Genomic DNA, 20436 nt, shown 5'->3' with positions numbered 1-20436 from the left:
TATACTCCTGCAGCTTCTGTTGCCTTTAGATATTACCTCATCCATGCCTTTTACAGCCCTTTACTCTGAGTATGGGTAAAAAGAGAGAAAGGACAGAGAGCAGAAGGACAAAAGGTTTTCTTAGAAAGAAATACAATGCACAAATTTAGACTCCACCTTCTTTCCCCCCCCAAAATGCTGATAAAGCACTTTAGCATGTGACAGGCTCCACTAAACTGTCACACCTTGGCTTTTTTGTGCAGTAAAGACCTCTTAGAATATTTACAGGAACACTTACATGCTACTAGGAGATGACATTGTGGGTGTCTTGTTGCGAGTATTCACTGATGTATCATTTATTACATAGTTCATTATTAACATGATGCAAAGGTGCTCGTCACTATAATTGCGTTCTACTCTCTGCTCAGGAGCTTGTTAGAATAACAAGGTGTCATGAAAACCTGCAAAGGCAATTAGAGATGTACTGCAGCTCTGCATTCATCACAGGTGGGTTAAAAAGGAATTTAATTGTCTGGAGCAAGAGGTGTAAATGGAGAAAGATGAGAGAGAGAAATGGAACTTATAGTAAAGATGGACAGTTGAAAAGTTAATTAATAATTTTCCCACCACCGTAAAAGGGCCTAATCCTTCATAGTTTAACTTATGAACAAAATGATTCTTCTGCTCTCATTGATTCTACAAAATGATGTATGTGTACTCAGCATATTTAATCAAATCACTGCAAAAAGGCCTAGACCAGCCTATTATTGTACTTCTACATTTTTAGGCCAAATTCTGTTAAAGTAGGAAACAGCTAAAGATTTTGCTGAACCCTAATCCTCATTTCTGTAGTATATAATTGTACTGCAGGTTTTGTAGTCATTTCTTCTTTAAACCAGTTTTTTCTTTTTTAATCAGCTTTTGGTGGGTGTCACCTGTGCCTGAAATATCATAATGTAAAACCTGTTAGCACTTTTTCATAATCAGTTTTATGCATAGCTGAGTGGTGCGAACTTAAAGAAGATAGTTGCTGTGCCTCATTCAATGACCCATTATAGGTAGTTTATTGTCCGTCTTGTCCACTTTTAGTCACCAGTGCCAAACCAGCAGCCCACAAACACAAAACAGAGAAGGAGTTGTTCTCATTTGTCAGAAAAGAAGGACGTCTAAACAGACTGCTGGTGTTTGCTGCTTCCTCTGTCCTTCAGCCGAAGCAGCTCTGCAAACTCTGAGTAGAGGACAGATTCAAGGTTTTACTACTGAACTTCATCTTGTTCTCATTCATCAAGACAATGATTGGAAAGCTCAGGTTTCCACCTGTGTTCAGCCTGTGAAAGGTAATGTTAGTTCAAAGGGTTTCTTCTGCGAACTAGCTTAAATTTGTCTAATATGTAGCAGTTAAATGTGTCTTCCTGACAAAGGGCTAGCAGCTGCTAGCAAAGCATTGATTTGGTTAGAATCCACAATTATTGTGGTCATTGAAAGTTTTGTCATTTTTGTTTGTTTTATTGTCATTAGCTAGTAACATGATTCTGCCATCACATATGCCTAATTGAACATTTGATGTTTATTTTTTATCTTTCATTTTTGTAATTTTATCTATTTTATATGCTTTTATTTAACATCATTTAATCATCAGATTATTGTTTAGTACACTAGTATGTTAACATCTTGGTAGCTAAGGAGTAGGTAGCTAATGTTTCCATTGTTTTAAGTCTATTTTCTCACTAAAAAACAAACAAATGACGTAGGGGCTAACATTTAAAAGCAGGTCAGATTACCATGGTAATTGAGAAGGACTTTACCAGATATACAAATGGTCAGTAAAAGCACATCTTTATTGAAAATACATTCTACAAGTTGCTTAATTACAAACATGTCAAACATGAATAGAGTTTCCTTCCTGTAACAGTCATTCCCATCTCTGCCAATGACTAACTGTGACTGGTGCTGTGGGTATTTCCTTTGCCTCTGTCTTGTGTGTTTTCTTCAAACCATGCCTTCAGAAAATTGTTTGTGAAAGTTGGTGTGTGTGTGTGTGTGTGTGTGTGTGTGTGTGTGTGTGTGTGTCAACAGCCCTATAAATGGATTAGGAGATGTTATTGGCCTAGTCATAAGTGTGTGGTAACAAACATGTGTGAGCCATCATGTGAAAAATCAAAGAAATGTGCACTGGCATGCTACAGTATTTACCACATGCTTCTTCTCTTCTTTCCCTTGGTCCATCTCTCTCCCCCTCCTATGCTTACATCTGAATGGCTCCCCTCTCACACGTTATTACATTAAGACATGGATTAAGAAAATTCCAGCAAGTCACTGGTCTTGTTTCTTATCTGACTGTGTTAACAGTGTTGCCCATCTTCTCTGCTTTTTCCTCAGTCTCACAGCACGATATGCAAGTCCTCCAGGCCACAGTGGAATAGGTTCACCACAGAAGAAAAACACCAGGTAATTATGGAAAAATAGATCTTTAAATGTCTTTATTTTATTTGTTAAGCTAATTAATATGTGCAATTTAGTTTTTTTTTCAAGGAGGGCTTTGAAGAGCTGCTCTCTCCACAGTCAGGACAGAGGTCAACAGGCAGAACACCTTATAAAAATTTTGTGTTTTGTTCTTGGGTTCTCAGGATGTAGCTGCAGTAGCTTTATGGTAGTTTGAACGAATGTGTGACAGTGAAGAGCAGAATGTGATGTGCTAAATGTTCGTGTGCTTGTGCCATTATGTTCCCACATGAAATACAGACTCCTTAAACATTATGAGTCCATCACAAAAGGTGTGTACTCACTACATGGATACAGTATTTCTGTAAAGATGCTTGCTAGGAATTTGTTTCTAAATAAATATGAGTAAAACTGGATGCTACCTCCTGTTGACAATCTCACAATCTCAGTCTCAGTGAGATTACTGTTTAAGTGGAGGACCAGTACACAGAACCTTATGCTTCGGAGCAGACGGTGCTTACCTCTGGGAGCCTGTGCTGCCTAAGAAATGTTTTTTGCGTATTGTGTCCTTTAGCACTTTTAAACATCTTGACAAAGATGCTGAATAAATAACTACAGTGTTGCAAAGCACTTTGATATAGCTGCTAGGCAGGGAACCTGTGTCCTGTGTGAGCTGGTAAACTTATAACAGCTCTAAACATGAGCATTAAGGGTGAGAAATTCATTCCCAGATATGGGCAGACCAGAACAACAAAGATAAAAGGGATTTTTCACATACATGTAAGACATACACTTTAAAATGTAGCCACACGTGCTGCATGTACACAGCCTCCTTCAGCTGTCTGATGCTTGCAGCATTTGTTCCAACTCAGAAGCAGTGGGAACCAGCACGTTGGCAAATAATTCCTCTCCAGCCACCACTGAGCAATGGCAAAAATGCTGCAGCCAGCAGTTCCATCCCTATGGGTGATAATCTGCCCTCTCACATCACTGCTGCTGCCGCTCTGCAGAAATAGCTCTTTAATTCCCCACAAACAGATGAAGATACACATACGCACGCGCACACAAACAAATCACTTATATTAGTGAGCGGTGACAGTGCAGGCACTCTTCTCTTGCCATCTGATTTCCATTCAAGGCTGATTACCACAGTTAATTACTTTCTTGCCTTCTGAGAAGTTATTTTTAATCACCACGAGTTGTCTCCTCTGTTATCCCCGAAGCAAGAAAGTTTTAGCAATTCTAAAATAGAAATAAATTGTTGTGTGTCTTTCATGCTGCACTGTGCTGAATGTGGTGAGGAATGTTTCCCTCAAGGTACTAGGAGCTTTAGTGTGCTTCTTACTACCTCAGACATTTTGCTGAGGTAAAATGTCTGAGGTGCTTGCTTGTTAGCTAGCACTCAAGGACCTATCCAGTTTACACCTGGCCTTTTCACTTGACACAGTCACATTCAGGCTCTCTGTTTGCCTTTTGTCAGTGGTGGAAACTGTGCTAAATATTTTTGTATTTTGTATATCAGCTAGGCAGTGTTGAGCTCTTTGCTATAATCTGCCTTCTCTGATGTTGGAACAGTAAACGAAACATAAGCGCAGGTTATGTTTTGGCTTTCTGTGCATAATAAGTGGTGTCAACAAATAGCTGTTTCACATAATGGGTTGTGGTTTTTTAATCTAGTTCCCTTTGATGTGGACATCTGACCTGAATTACAACAAAAGAGATTTACTTCCTGAATAAACTGCGCTAATACCTGACACTACCATGGGCTAGGTGCTTTATTTTTTTGTGGATCACCTCTCAGGACTAGTGATGGGATTTCCGGCTCTTTTTAGAGAACCGGCTCTTTCGGTTCGGCTCACTAAAAGGAGCCGACTCTAAGAGCCATTTCGTTCGCAACCGACACATCACTACTCAGGACTTATGGATGCTAACTAACTTCTGTGTACTGTCAGACAACACAACACTTTATCTGTTTTATGTTTTGTGCCCTTAACTTCAGTTGTACATCTTGGTAGACACACAATTCTCATCCTTCACCTCTTTCTCACATGGTCGGTTTTTGATTCTTTTTTGTTCTCTGTCCATTCTTATTTTACCATTGGGTTCATGATCTGAAAATATAGCGTTAATTTCCACTGTTTAGGATTATTTACAGCTTTAAGTTCCATTGATGGGTAGGAATGTAAGTACAGTTTTAATTTCAGTAGAATATGTGATGTTGAATGATAGTGACACTTTATTCAACTCAGAAATATTGCAAAAGTTAATTTATTTTACATCTCAAGTGGACCTTGAGTTGAGTTGCCTTTGTCTCATTGCGTTTGGACTGTTTTATTCTGTTTACTCAGCCATAAGTCCATCTCCTGTTTGTTTGCTCAGCTCATGTTAGCACAGTCTTGACAATTGAGTTATTTGAGTTATTCTGCTTTCATTTGACATATCAGAGCAGCTGAACAACACACTGAAAGTTATAAAACCATCAACATGTTTTATTAGTTTAGCTGCCATGATTTCAAATAGAGTGTACATTAGATGTTGCGTATTAAATGTCGGTACGGTGTGGCCTTCATCTTAGCAGCAGGGAGTGATGTTTGGCAGTTTGCTGGCCACCCGCCTACTTGCGGTATCTTTCTACCATTTTAATAAGCCTGATGTGGCATTGAGTGGCCATGTGGGGGCCAGATGTGTCAGAGCAGATGTCTTACACTCTTGCAAATACAGGGTTATAACAGATGTTATAAGAACTAGTCATGAGATAAGGAAAGTGCTGTTTTGAATACACAGACTCAATGGCACAACATTGTGAAGGGCAGAGAACTCTCTTTGCTCTGCAAGGATTTCACCCACCTCCCTACCTCACCTCAGATCTGTCCAGTCTAAAACAAATTCCCTGTCAAGGAATTGCATCACATTTTCTCTCTTCCATTCCATTTTGCCGATGTATTATCAAACATGTATTTTGGAAGATGAAAGAATCTTATGATAAAAGGAACTACTTCTGATTACCATCTGAATTGCCTCAATCTCCATCTCATTTCCTACTGTTTATCTCTCATTTTCTCTTGTCGGGGTTTGCAGCTACAGCGTCTTCCTTTTCTTTTGTGCACCCCTGTTTGTGTGCACTTTCATCCCCCCTCCCATTTCATATTTTTGTTCCTTTTAGATCTGCTCATTCTTTTGTCTTTGTCTATCAATCTCGTCTGTTCCTCTCTTGCAGACTGAATGTATTAAAGCAGATATATACTATTAACACTAGTCTGCCTTTGTATGCATTTGTGGGCGCAATGTTCTGCATTATGTGCATGCTACTATACATCTCCATCTGTTTTTGTTCTGTGAATGGCAGACTCAGCGAGAACCACCTCCTGCTGCAGCTCACCGAGGCCTCTCGGGTAAAGCACCAGTGTTGCGCTCAGGCCTGGATCAGCATCTCTTAACAGTCAGCTAGTCTGCTACAAATGAACAGTGGGATGCAAAATCATATAGTAATTCAAAGAAGGGAAGTGCGAGTAAGGGACACATTTGTTCCTCTTGATGAAGTTTTGTGCACAGGAGCATATTTTATTTTTGTCTGTGTAAAACCATCTTTTCATTGCTCAGCACTTGGGGCTGACATATTTGGCAGTTTTTGTTCTGACTTCCTGCTGCGCCTTGTTCCATTTTCTGAGGGAGACACCCAAGTTGCCTTGAATTTTTGTAGTTAGATCCAAATAATTTGCTTCTTGCTGCCATAATATAATTGCTGGATTTTAATATAGTGCTTTGTTTGTTCCTTGTTGCATCACAGACTGGAAGAGATACCTGGTTAGTAACTAACTTGCTTTGTTTACCTGAGCTACCTTCCCAGGAAAATAAAAAACAGTCCTGCTCCAGTGATATTTAATGATGCACTGGAAGCAGCTATTTTTTTTAATAAGACCTTCATCCAGGCGATTTGGTTGATGCATCGATGCCATGGCATGTTTTCAGACATAAAGGAAATTGATCCTGTGCAGTGAAAAAAAGACTACCCAGACTAGGTGGGAGTCAGTCTTTTGCATAATGTGTGAAAATATTTTAGATTTGTCAGGGATTCGCACGTTTTCCAGAGTTAAACTTGAAGTTCAGATGCAGACGAGTAAATAAATCCCCTAGATGAGATTTTCTGTCTTATAATTCCAAGATAAATATGTGCATAAAACCTTCATACCTGTGTCAGTCAGAATTAAAACGATAGCATCGTGTGCCACGAGATGGGATGCGTATTTTACCCGCTTAGTGTTTTGGACTGTCAGTGTGTGCTTGTCCTCAGTTGTTGCAGATTCACGCGTGTCAGGAGGGCAGTCAGCAGCTTTTAATTTGGCTCTGTTACTCACCCTCATTTTAAAGTCTTAGAGTGATACTTTAGGGAAATAAAGGACTGAGAAAACGTTGTTGTTCCTTGATCAAACTCTACTCGTATTGATTTGGTCACTGATTGTTTTTTGTGGTGAATTGCTTTGCAGTTAACTGATGCTCCGAACACTGAAATTCAGTGTTTAAAATCAAAATAATGTTTTTTCTCAACTAAAGCAGGACATATTGAGTGAGAGAGAACTGCACTTTGTGTTTCCTAGATGAAGTGTATCATAGCTGGTCCATGTGGCAGAGAAATAGAAGATTACCGAAAGCAGTGGCGGAAGAGATTTCTTAGTAGTCAGGAGGTTTGTTATCCATGCTAGATGTCAATCTGTCCTTTCATTTGTTTATTTTTATGAAAGCCTTAAACACAGAATGGAATATATGAAATATGTTTTTCCCCCAGAGGGCTTTTCACCACTGCACAATTCAGAGCCTAAAATACGTTTCCCTCCGACATCTCGGCTCCATCTGCGATACAGACAAGCGACATATTCAGCATAGCAAATCAATTATCTTTAAGGGACGTCACGGCAAAGTTCATGCAGAGACATCAAGTTGTTACAGTCCAGCGTTTTCTCTTTCTCTCTGAGAAGATCTTGACTTATACATTTTCTATTTCACCAGAAGTTGTTTTTTTCAAAGTTCCATAAACATTTTTTAAGGTTTTGAGCTATCTCTGCCCTTTTTCAAACCTGCATTTTGATATTGTTTCAACATGAAAACAGTGTAAAGCATCTGTGGGAGAAACCAAGGCACCAAAAAAGGAAAAATCATGTTGAGTTACAGCAGAAATAGATCCAGGTTGTCAAAATCTTTGAACCAGCTGCTAAATGTGTTTTTGAAGAAACGTGCTAACAAACAGATGTATGAATGCATCTGGCACACCACATAAAAAATGCAGTATAACGTTACTGTACAACAGGTTTTTGATGAGATTCTTCTTTTTAACACGCTTCTGGGAGTTGTGAAACTCCTCCAGCTGCAGCATGGCAAATCACCATTTGACACTGGCAGCTTTGACTGTGTCAACAGAGAGAAATGATGCAGAAGTGTGTTTCAAAAGTAGACTGACTGAAAACACAAACCCCCCTGGTAGATGTGACTGTAGTTCCTTTTTATGATCGTTTGAAGGGAAGGAAATATTTATATCACGCGTGGCTTTACAGCAGCTCTGATCAGCTCTGAGCTTTCGATCAGCCTGTCATGACACAGACTCTCAGCACACGTGCACCTGAACACACAGTTTTTCTTTTTCTTTTATCCTCCCTCCTTAGCCCAAGATGAAACAAAGACTTCTGATCTCTCTTCATCTTACACACTGACACATACTGAATCCAGGGCTGGTTATTTGTGAGAAAATATACCAATATTTGTAGATTTTTAAATCTCAAGGTGTATCTCATCTGTTATTGTGTCTAGTCGAGGTATAACAGTTAAAGGTAACAGTGCATACTTTATAGGCGCTTTCAGTGGAAGTGACGGGACACCAAATCTCCGTGTGCTTTAGGTGAAGCTAATGTGAGATGTCATCAGTTAGTTAAGCCGCGCTTGAGCTTGATGTTCTGGAAGGGGTGGTCATTTTAGTACCTTGGTGTTATTCTGTAATTCTGCTGTTCCCTGAAACAAGAAGGGTGACTTTTGCACATTTGAACTCCAGAATGACTGGATGAAAGTTATTACTGACAAAGGACTGTTGATTTTAAAGTATCCCCTGTTATAAATAAGCCACCTTTCCTTGACTTTTTTGGGTTGGAGTTAATGTGCAGACATCTTACTTATCATTGTTCTGCCTCTCCTGCAGGTTACCAGGGCCCTCCAGAGTACCTGCTGCGGGCAGCGGGGCCTCCAGGAGCCCAGGCTCATCCAACCTCAACCGTCGGAGCCAGAGCTTCAACAGCATTGACAAGAGCAAGCCTCTTCAGTATGCCAGTGGCAACGATAGAGGTAAAGAGTGTGTTTACAGAGTTTGACTATGGGGTCAGGGGTAGGCAACCCCAGGCCTCAAGGGCTGGTGTCCTGCAGGTTTTAGATGTGTCCTTGATCCAACACAGCTGATTCAAATTGCTAAATGACCTCCTCAACATGTCTTGAAGTTCTCCAGAGGCCTGGTAACGAACTAATCACCCTGGGTGAGATCTAAAACCTGCAGGACACCGGCTCTTGAGGCCTGGAGTTGCCTACTCCTGCAGTAGGTAGAGGCACTGATTTTCCATTCCTCATCCCAACCACTTGATGGCACCACTCACACAAGTCAGACAGGCTGATGTCACTAGTCTTAACTGGTCTGCTGAATCATCCACAGCTCTTCATTCCAACTGAGTTGGAATAGATGCCATTAAGTGGAGGTGGTGAAAATATTCACAGCATGAATAGAGCTGTTTGAGAAATGAGCAGGGGGTGAATCCAGGAAACCGCTTTGTCAAGTACAATCAAGCTAATAAGAGTAATTGTGTTTTTGAGAAAAGGGTCTTACAGAGGCCAAGAGTGAGTGTGTGGCATTTTATTTAACAGAAAAGTAATTACTGAAAAGTCCTTGTTGTGTTAATGGCCACATTCTGTTGTGAAGAGTAAATATATCCATTCGTAATGTGTTAATTACACAATTCTTTACTGTTGGCTCGTTCGATCACTTTATAATAGCTTTAAGATTTTGTCATGGCTCATTCATAAGAATTCTTATGAGTTATTGGCTAACACAATGCCAGTAATTAAAATATGTTCTCATGCCTCAGCATCATCATAATAATAACGCCACTCCTGAAGGTATATTAACAAACCTTTTACTTTGGCAAAAATGTTTTCTAACAAAAGACAGCCAGGAAAACAGTGCAAAGGATCAGTAGATGGTGATGTAGTGGAGGAGAGACACAGTGAGTGGCACCCAACAGAGATAGCAGTGAAATGCCTGCAGCAAACGCTTGCTGAATTTCTCTCTGTCTTCCTTTTCATCCTAAAAGTTCACATGTGCACTCACCCTTCCAGTTTCTGTCTGAAACTTCAGATTCTTCAGTGGGAGAGGGAGGTGAAAGATGACACACAGAAGGATGGAAAGATAGTATGTGATCAATCGTAACTGAAAATTGCTAAAAACGGGGAATAACAAGCTCTTGAGAAACTGACATTTCACATTAGTCTTAATGTGCTTTTAGTTATAATTGAGTTTAAATGTCAGGGTTTTTTTAGGTTTATTATGGTTATTAGTTACGTCACCGTTTCAAAGGTTTCGGTAACATTTTCCCCTTTTTTTCCTGAAAATGATACGCAGGGTATTGAAGGGCAAATGTGTCTTTTTCCAGTGGAGTCTTGCCAAAAGACAAAGCCTCAGTTTGGAGAGATAAGCCGGTAGGACTGGTGCTTCACTGCAGGGGAGATGGAAAAGGTGTTTTGGTTTAAAATAAAATAGACAAACCAAAAAGTGGAGGGTGGGGTGGGGGGGGGGGATCAATTGTTGAGGAAATGTCAGCTATGCAGTCGGATCCTTCTGGCCAAAAACAGGTAGCAGAGAAATCAAAGGCACATAAACAGATACAGGAAGTGTCTGCCACAAGCTTTTTTCCCTCCTCTCTTACAGCTACTTACATTCGCCCCTTATAGGACATGTTCTCGTTTAATGTGAAATCTTTTCATCTTTTCTAATTGTGACTGTGCAAATTCAGATTACTAATGGAAACAAGTACAAATATAGTATTCAGCTCTGAGCAGACAATGCCGTAATGTTCATCCCAACCTCTAACAATTTTTACAGATTTCATTTTCTTATTTATTTGATATTATTATGTATATTTTCTTTATTTTCATTTTAATAATGAAGCCAGGCCACTGCACAAATGAGTTTGAAAGTGTTTTAATATTATTTAAGAAAAACATTTTCCTCCTTTTTTGCATAGTTTCCACCTGTTAGTACTACAGCCATTTAAGATTATGGAGATTACACATAGCAGTTTTTTGTACATGATGTCGACTTGTCTGATCTATAAAAGGGGCAGGGTTTAATTAAAACTAGCGTTCTAGTTTGTTTCTATATTTTTTTTATCGGAGCCAATAAGCTCCAATGGCCAGGTCAATATATTATTTGATTTTATCTGTTTGCCATCTATTGGTATGGGCATTTGTAACAGCGGACACATGAAAAGGGAAAGACGAAACAGGAGAAACATCCTTCATATATTTTCAAACTACACTGTCATACTGTTTTAGTAAGGATTTGGAAAAACTGTATGCACAACAAATACTTCAGAAATACTTCTGTTTGTGTTTGTGTGTTAGAAAGAAGATAAAGAAGCAGCTGTGAAACTCCACTACTCCAGAGTGGAGAAGGTGCTGGTTTCCTTAAGCCAATAATTTGTCTTACTCACAGTGATGTGAAGTGGGAAGCAGAGCAAGTTCAAATGGTTAAACTGGAGTGTGGCCAGTGTGTAGAAACTCACACCAGGTGAATTTCAGTCTTTAACTGTGTGGTAAACAGAAGGGTTTGTCAGTACATACATGAGTCAGGGGCACGTGTGCTTCTGACTTTGTGTGTGTGTTTGTATTTGTTAGCAGAGGGTCCACCGCCACCCAGACAAAGTGGCATTTAATTCCGTGGTCGCTGAGGCAAAAAAGGAAAATAAGAGTCTGTTGCCACGGCAACAGCAAGTCACTGCACGGTGAAAAGTGTGGTGGTGCTGTGAAACTGCCTCTAGGGTGGGGAAGTGATGAGCGGGGAGGAGGGAAGGGGAATCTCTGAAGACAGGGTTAATTGACTGGACACACAAGCAGAGACACACACCGCAGGCAGACGCACACAAATGCTCACCATCTCTTTCATTCGCAGTCAGATTTATCAGATATGTAAAGTCATTCACTTATCTCAAAAGATGGGGGCCAGCATAGTGGTCTCACACACACACACACACACACACACACACACACTCACAATGTATGCTGTAATCAACGTTTATGCCAGTGCCACATGACTGCCTGGACAAGAAATGACCATCTTGAGACAGTCTTGTGATGGGACCACATAGGACCAGCTATCAACATATTCATATTCAGACTCATAAGTACACAGTAACTATAAAGTAATATATTACTATTAGTTGCAGACACAAGTAATTAGTACATATTTGTTGAACTTGGGACTAATGGATCTGATTACACATATTTTAACCTGGCTCTCGTTTTCATCTCATCACCTGTAAAGTTTTATAACTCCACACTTAGGAAGCTATCATGCTGACAAACTATTCCCACAGACAGCCATTTAATACCTTGCAAAGTCTAAATGCCTTTGTGCCTATTCCTGCAACAATAAGTGTTGCAGGAATAAGCATAAGAATAAACTCCAGGACCACACTTTGCCAGGAAGACACACTCACAAGCTCAAAACACTGCTAGCTATAACAGCTATGCTACTGGAGCTGCAAATGTTTTTTCTTTGCACCAGCGTTTAACTGATAAGTCTTCAATCCATATTTAGCTCTTTTGGTCTCATCTGAGATTTGAAACTTTGCTATTGTGACTTATCTCAGCTTTTAAACCTGTTCATGGTAGAAAAAGAGGGGGGCTGCCAGTTCATTATCCTTTTTAATTAACTTGAAACTGATTTTGTTGTTGTACAGATATCCTTTCACACAACCCACCAACACATTCAGAACAGATCCATACACTTTAACACATGTTAAAAAATTATTTTATTTTAACATAGATTGGCTGCAACAACACATATAACTGCAGTTCCGCTTAGACTTACACCCTAGCAGACACTCCTTTATTTATTTAACTTGTTACAATCATTATAATATTAAAAAATTGTTATTGGCTAAAAATGTCTCCAGTTGTCAGTTGCTTGTCACATTATTATATGGTTATCCGAATCAATCCTTAACTAATGTGAAGCCAACAGATTTTTGCTCTAGTCCAGGGGTAGGGAACTCCAGGCCTCGAGAGCCGGTGTCCTGCAGGTTTTGGATGTGTCCTGTGATCCAACACAGCTGATTCAAATTGCTAAATGACCTCCTCAACATGTCTTGAAGTTCTCCAGACGCCTGGTAACGAACTAATCATTTGATTTCGGTGTTTTGACCCAGGGTGAGCTCTAAAACCTGTAGGACACCAGTTCTCGAGGCCTGGAGTTCCCTACCCCTGCTCTAGTCAGTCACTTTTAAAGCCTTCAAAGTGTGGCCAAACCATTATCAGGTATTTTCGAATGCACTGAGGTGTTTTCAGGCATGTTTAAAGGTTTTACAGGATGTTGTCAGAAGCATAAGCCGGTTAAAGTGTTTCGGCCCCAGCCACAGCTCAATCTGAGCCCCCCTCCTCTGCCTGCCTGAGGAGGCTTTAAACTGCAGAGTGGGGGTGACTCACAGCCAGCTGAACCCTGCTCACTGTGCTGAGTGACAGCCAGACAGACAGACACTCAGTCTAATGGAGCATAACTTCATGCTGTCACTCTGTCGCCTCTCTCTACTTACCCTATCATAATTCTGCTGATACTTTTTTCCCCGCTATTTGTCTCTTTCAGTTAGAAAGTAACTCAAACTTGTGTTCATGGGGAGGTGAAGTTGTGTTCATGTGCATACCTAACGCAAATGCTATACTTGTGAGGTCTGGGATAATGTTTATGTATAAAAGAGATACACAGGTAAAGGGGTGTTGATGATCTGTGAAAGGTAGTTATTTATCTTTCATATAGCTGTATGCAGTATAATTCCAGCTGTGTGGATGAAAGTAGAAAGAGGAAAAAAGAAATGCAGAATATGAATATCACAAAATAAAAAAAGTTCAGGGAATGAAGCTGCAGAGTAAACAAAAAAAAAGCTTCTCAAACTTTCATTTGTTGTTTTACTCATTGGGAGATGGATCTTTTCCAGAAAAGGCCAATATTTTAATTGAATGGCTTCCTTTCAGGAAATTCTCCTTTATTATTTATGATGGTGAGAATTTGTTTGTCACTACCATAACATGATAGCCTGTCCTTTATAAGTCTATTATATACATGTATACATGCGGTTACAGGTTACAAAGAATTGTAACTAGAAGGTAAAACACTGTTGAATGCAAACTCCTTATAAGACACCGGTGTTGTAATAAACATAAAGTCTTTTCTTTTAACTCAACTTGCTGTTGATATCCTGTCACCTGAGAATAAGCTCTGTATATACTATTTATATATATATATATAATGTTCTTCCTCTACCCCCCCCCCCATTTTTGCACATGTCGAGGAGCGTGTCAGGCTACATTTCACTGTGTGTTATACTTGTATAACTATGCATGTGACAAATAAAGAACCTTGAACCTTGAACCCTTGAACCTTGGGGGTTTTATTTTTGTAATTTTCCCCAAATAATGTAAGAGTTAGCTATTTTTTGCTGAATGTGTGTAAAACCACAAAGGAAGTCAGCAGGGAGCCAGCTGAGTATTCTGAACTAGTTTTTCTTGTCAAATAAATCCAGGAAGCCTGAGGAAGTGTAGCATTTTAGCTAATAACTTGTTGGAAAATGACTACGATAAAAAGTAAAAAAAATAAATAAATAAAATAAAATAGGAAAATTGCATTTAATTATCAAACTGCAATAAATTTTGGGGAAACCTAACACTTTACAGGTAGCGTAATGCAGCATACATGACTAATCCTCCTTTTTCTAATCAATTCTGTGCAACATCTCAATGGGAAAATCATTCCAACCAATCTCATCACAAAAAGATTAGTAATAAATTGTTGCAGCTTATGAATTGGTTATTTGAAATTGCAAATTTGTACATCAAAAACTGTAATTCACCAGATATCCCTTTTAATCATCATCCCGAATTTTTCTTTCTCTCTACTCTCTTTGTTCAGAGGCTGTGAGAGGCATCCCAGTACCTAGTGGGATGAATGGAAGTGGTGTTGGTGGCATGGTTCCCACCAGCCTCAGCGGGCAGCAGCTGGCCTCTGCCATCCCTTCCCCCACAGCTGGCAAGTCCTGGCGCAGCAAGTCCATGAATCTTAAGCACAGCGCAACTTCATCCATGCTGGCAAGCCCTACACACTCCCCTTCTACCACCCCATCACCGCAAGCCCCAGAAGGGGATGGGTCAAAAGTAGGGTCAAGTGTTGCACTGCCTCAGAGGTCAATGCTGGAGAAATTTCGGCTGATTAACCCCCGATCAGCTTCAAGAGCATCACCATCTGTGGTGGAGATGGCTTTGCAGGAGGAAGATGACCTATCAGAGTATGGTGAAGATGGATTGACGCCTACAGGGTCAGCGTGCAGCAGTGTTAGTAGCAGTGCTACAGCCAAACAAATGGCTACAAAGACCCCTGCGTTGTCCCTCACCGCACCAAGCAAAACGTCCTCATCTTCACCCTCTTCTTATTCAAAGGCGTCCACCAGTGGTAGCAGGTCTCAAGCCTCCTCCAAAGACAAGGAGGACAAGAGCAAGTCTGGGAAGTCCTGTAAGGACAGCTCTCCCCCAAAAGAGGAGCGCGACACATTTCCCGAGTCCACGAAGAAGACCTCAAAAATCGCCAGCCTCATCCCAAAAGGAGGGAAGTCATCGTCAGGGAAGAAAGATGGTGGCACCCCCTCAGCTTCAAGCGGCATCCCAAAGCCAGGACTTAAAGGTCCCTTGGCATCATCAGCAAAGCCGCAAAGTCAGTCCCAGGCCCAAAACCAGGCCGCCTTAAACAGCAGCGGAAATATACGGGGAGGAGAGGGAGAGAGAGCCAAGCTAACCAAAGGGGGGCAAAGTGGGAGTTTCTATATCCAACGCTCCGTAGGGGGCTCAGAGGGCAAACGGACCAGCATGACCTCGTCCACCAGCACCTCAGCCCTGTCTGCGTCCACTGTGGGAGGAAGTGGGGGAGGGGGAGGAACACCAGGAGGAAATGGAGTAGTTCAGCTTCCCCAGCAGCAGCAGCACAACCATCCTAATACAGCTACTGTGGCCCCCTTCATGTACAGGTGAGGCGTGTGTGTGTGTGTTTATTTGTCCTATCATCATCACTCAAAGGACACCCAGAGAGAGCAACCTGTTGACCTGTTTTTTGCCTGCACACATTCACACATGCTTACAGTCATTCACACACCCCACTCCAGATCTTGGAGTTCTCCCAGTGATCAGCTGGAGCCTCCCCACTGTGCGTCTTGCTCTCGCCTCCACATCCCTTCACAGGCATCACTGAACAAATTAACATCCACTCCCTGCTGCTTGCCAAAGCCTATTATTTAACTGTCTGGGTTTCATCTTTGATGTGAGCATCCAGACATTGGCAGTGTTCAAGAACTCATTCCCCTTCTCTTCATTCAGCCAGTGTTGTTAGAGGCATGCATCTGGCACATGGTTTCATGATGTTACAGCAATCAGAGGTGCAGGAAGTGGGTAAATCCCAAAAAAAAAAATAGCGGAGCCGCCAAAGTCTCTGGGATGGCTTTGTGTTAGGAGAGAAAGGGAGTTAGGAATCCCATTAAACAAGACTAAATCCTTCACCCTTTCTCTCTCTCTCTGAACTACCTCCTCTGCAGTGCACAGTCAGCTCTGCCACATTCAGCAGTGCCTCTTTCGAGCATTAGCATTCCTTTAATCCCACACATTTAGTGAGCTTCTGCGGCTATCAGTCCTGAGGAGATAATGAGTGATAGTCAGCTCTGAAGCAGGGAACTAAAACTTAAAGTGTGAAAACACAGGCAGCCTACTCAGTGAGCAAAAAGTAAACAGAAGCATTGAGTGTAGTAGAAGTGGATGGACCATCTGTGATGTTACCCAGAGTTTTCTGAGAGAACATTTTAAAGCTTGGACTTCTACTCACTGTTTCTTGCCATCTTGGTCAGTAATTGGAACTAGAAAGTTCAAATTTGGCATCCGTCGCAGCTGCTCCTATATATATCTCTCTTAGTTGTTAAGAAAGTCTCATTTTTTTGGGGGGGGGGGCACTTTATCAACTTTGCATCTGCAACAATTAACTTTGCAACAAGTGAATCATACTTGTTATTAATCTCTGGCTCTCTTCCACAGCATGTCTTTTGTCCTGTCTTCCTTCTCTCACCCCAACCGGTCACGGCAGATGGCCGCCCCTCACTGAGCCTGGTTCTGCCTGTTAAAAGGGAGTTTTTCCTTCCCACTGTCACCAAAGTGCTTGCTCATAGGGGGTCATATGATTGTTATGTTTTTCTCTGTGTGTATTATTGTAGGGTCTACCTTACATTATAAAGCGCCTTGAGGCGACTGTTGTTGTGATTTGGCGCTGTATAAATAAAATTGAATTGAATTGAATCTGGAGGGTACAAGAGAGATACATTGGAGTGTTTTAATTTTTTTATCATTAGAAACTACAGACATGCAGAGTTAATGGGTTGTCAGAATATCTGTGGTGTTAACGCTGGCCCCCTCCAAAAGTGTTACAGTGAAAGTCACCTGTGCTTTTTTACATAATAGTAGGTATGAAATTGTAGGCCATCCATCCATCCGTCCATCCATCCATTTTCTTCTGCTTATCCAGTTCTTCTTGTAGAGGCCAAGAGACGGCGTACACCCTGGAGAATGCTCAATGCCCCACTGCCGTGCTATCCCATCTTTTACACATATTACGTAATAATGTGTCTCAGACTATACTCGTGGTGAATAAAATTCTCGAGGAACAGTTCACATGCAGATCTTAACCTTTTTGCTGTGTTCTAAGATATATCCTTCCGTTCATATATCTGCGGCTTCCATCTTCATGTTCTTCCTCATCCAAAGCCGTCACCATGCATAAAGGCCCCCTCCTGTGCTGCCAGCATTTTTGCCACAATTAGGCATCCTTGTCTCATTTGGATTCTTTCTCCCTGCCCACTTAAAGTTGTTGTATCTTCCAAGCTTAACAGACCACTTTTGTATGCAGAAATAATTTTTTCCCATTCTCTTTCTCATGCACTCACAGTTGCACCACAGAGAAATGTAGTGTGCAATGCCCGTTCTCATCCTATGCTTCCATAACCTAGGTTGACCGGACAATTTTTACAGGGGGCGATTAAAAATACTAAAATTGTTGGTGCAGTTAATATTTTTTTTCAAAGTTCCGCAGCTTCAATCGCATTTCTTTACATGACCAGCAGTAAACCTTTTTTTCTTTTTTAAAGCAGCAGAGTCAAATATCTTATTACTGCAAACACCCCCCCATATCTATTCTCTTATTTTTGGGTGATACTGTGCCATACAGCAATGGTAGTGAATATCTGTGTCTCCGTCTTTGTGAATCCACTGAGGTGAGGGAAGCTTGCAGGAAGAAGAAAAGCTTTTTCACATGAACTGAAATGAACTGAAGTCACAGGCGAATGCTGTTGTCGCAATTGGAAGCCAATTTTTATCTGCAGCTCTGCAGGTGGTGGTCGTCCCTGGTGTGTGTCTGCACATGTGTATATATTGGAAGAAATGCATGGTGTTCAGTAGCTTGTGCTTAGTTCTCTGCCTGCCTGTTTTTTGTTTTCTCAGTTTGTAATGCAGTTTTACTGTGTGCATTTCGGGATTTTGTGTGTGGTTTAAAGTGTTAGTTTGTATGTGTTTCACTGTTTGTGTGTTCCTGCGTGAGAGGGCTTTCTGTTGGGTTTGTGAGTCAGCTGTATAACTGTGTCGTTCTGTGCCTTTAGTCTGTTTTTGCATGGTTTTGTGGCACTTTCATTGTTCAAAGTTTGTATGTACGTGTAAGACTGTTATCTTATGAGGAGCGTTGGACTCCACCTTTGTTTCTTTAAATCGGCAAACAAACAGTGTGAGGTAGCTCAGGCTGGTGGAGAGGAAGCACACAGCAAATTTAGTTAAATCCATCCCTCCATGACTGCAGTGCCTTTAATTCAGGTTAGACTGAAATATCTGATAAACCTATCTTTTTAACTGCTGTGTGTTATTTGTTCTTTGTGCCTTTAGGACATTCTCAGAAAATGACTGCACCATGGTGGCCCCAGCCGACCCCTGCCTCAGCCCCACCAAGGGAGAGCTAGTCTACAGCAAGACAGCCAAACAGTGCCTGGAGGAGATATCAGGTATGCACCAGGTCACCACACAGATGTGGGCTCCGCTTGGAGGATATTTCTCAGTGTGGGTGTGAGAATGTGCATAAGTATCTGTGCATTATGATCTGTCCCTGTAGATAAATAATTCTACTGCACTGGTCTGCTACATGCTAAAGGAACTGATTTAAAATGACATTTTCCTTCATTAAACAATTGGAACAAAATGTGTTCGCTTAGGTAGAGACTCTTGTTACAATATGGATTAGCTGTCCACAGTGATATTTGTCAGAGACGAGGTTAATGGAGTATAGGTGGAAAAGTAGCTGCAGGATCAGAGAGCCTTTTGAAAGCTGCTGCTGTGGCCAACTCAGTGTACTGGTATTATGCAGCTGGTGTGTGAATGTGCTAAAGTGAGTCTGTTTGTACTTACTGGGAGGATTCCTGTTCTGGGCTGGTTTCATGTAGGGAAAGGAAAAGGTCAGCAGTGACAGCTGGACACGGGGAGCATCTGCAGCTATGTTTACTTCGCTGCAGGCTGCCACCAGCTGATATAATCGCATTGCTGCACCACCACCAGTCACCATGATACATACATGTACATGGTTTATCATTGCCAGTCTCAGAGTATTTATCAAAAACATTGACAAGATCGGTATGGCTGTATGTAAAGCTTCACACATAACACATATACACACATAAAGTTGAGCTGTAGGTTGTCTTCATTGTGGAATTACAGTACTGTGGCGTTTTTCTGCATCTCAGAGTTCAGGACTGAGGGACATTTGACCACTTTTAAAGGAGTTTCTAACCACAAAAGCCCAGACAGGAGAAGGATGAGAGGTTAAAGCAGGCACCAGACCATCAAAATACAAACTGCTGGCACAGACAAATCTCTTTGTTTCAGTTGCATTTTACCAGTTCCAAATGAAGAGGTCACTGTGACAGCTCTTTCGTCCATTATAGCTCTTTGGTCTGCCTTCAGATCAGAGGTTACATCTGTGGTAGATGTGTCCTCTCTCCTTTTTCTTTAGCGTCATAATCTTTTCATCACTGATTTTATCGCAGAGGATCCTTTGAGACTTTTTGGGTTTTCCATTTTAGAACAGGTCACTTGATTCAGATGGTGATGTCTTCATTTAAAATCAAACTTCTTAATTCAGACGTCAAGTTCAAAGTGAAACCAGAAGACCAGCATACACAAACAACAGCATGTGATTATAGGTTTGGGGATGTCATGTCGGCAGCAACATTCCAGACATTTTGCTTTGGTCGCGGCTTTTCCAAAGCCCGTGATTTCAAGGATAAAATTAGACTGCGGTGCTGACCGTTCTCTTTGTTTGGGGTCCATTGCAAACACTTGCTTTTTAATGTCACACGCTTCATGGTCATTGCAGTCTTCATTCTTCCTGCTCTTCAGTAGAGAGACAGGAATGAGTCTCTGAGAAGGAAATTCAAGTGTATGCATACCACAAATGCCACATGACAAGAATTCTCATATACATTTACATATACAGACTGAACCAGTGTCAGTCAGACCAGTTTTAAAACATCAAAGCAGCACTCTATATAAACTCTTCATTCATACGTTGAGTTAAGCTTGAGCTTAAAAGTATCACAGTTTATTTGTCTTCATCTGTAGATCTTTTATTCATGATAAAACATCAGTTTGCGATGAAGTACC

At 41.1% G+C, this 20436-nt stretch overlaps 1 protein-coding gene across 8 annotated transcripts in view; it reads left to right on the top strand.

Moving 5' to 3' along the window:
* The window catches only part of nav3 (neuron navigator 3), a 402370-nt gene that overhangs the window by 306470 nt on the left and 75464 nt on the right, over positions 1-20436 (top strand). For all 8 annotated transcript variants that reach the window (XM_084911103.1, XM_084911104.1, XM_084911106.1 and 5 more), the window contains 4 exons: positions 2359-2427; positions 8603-8745; positions 14627-15731; positions 18670-18785. In XM_084911103.1, the coding sequence (XP_084767229.1) occupies positions 2359-2427; positions 8603-8745; positions 14627-15731; positions 18670-18785 (1433 nt within the window). The remainder of the gene's footprint in view (positions 1-2358; positions 2428-8602; positions 8746-14626; positions 15732-18669; positions 18786-20436) is intronic.

The sequence above is a fragment of the Perissodus microlepis genome, chromosome 17, assembly GCF_051167445.1.
Source record: "Perissodus microlepis isolate ML-2025 ecotype Zambia chromosome 17, ASM5116744v1, whole genome shotgun sequence".
In the NCBI taxonomy this organism is placed as follows: domain Eukaryota; kingdom Metazoa; phylum Chordata; class Actinopteri; order Cichliformes; family Cichlidae; genus Perissodus; species Perissodus microlepis.
Note: the sequence above shows the minus strand (reverse complement) of the source record. Positions and strands in the feature narration are given on the sequence as shown.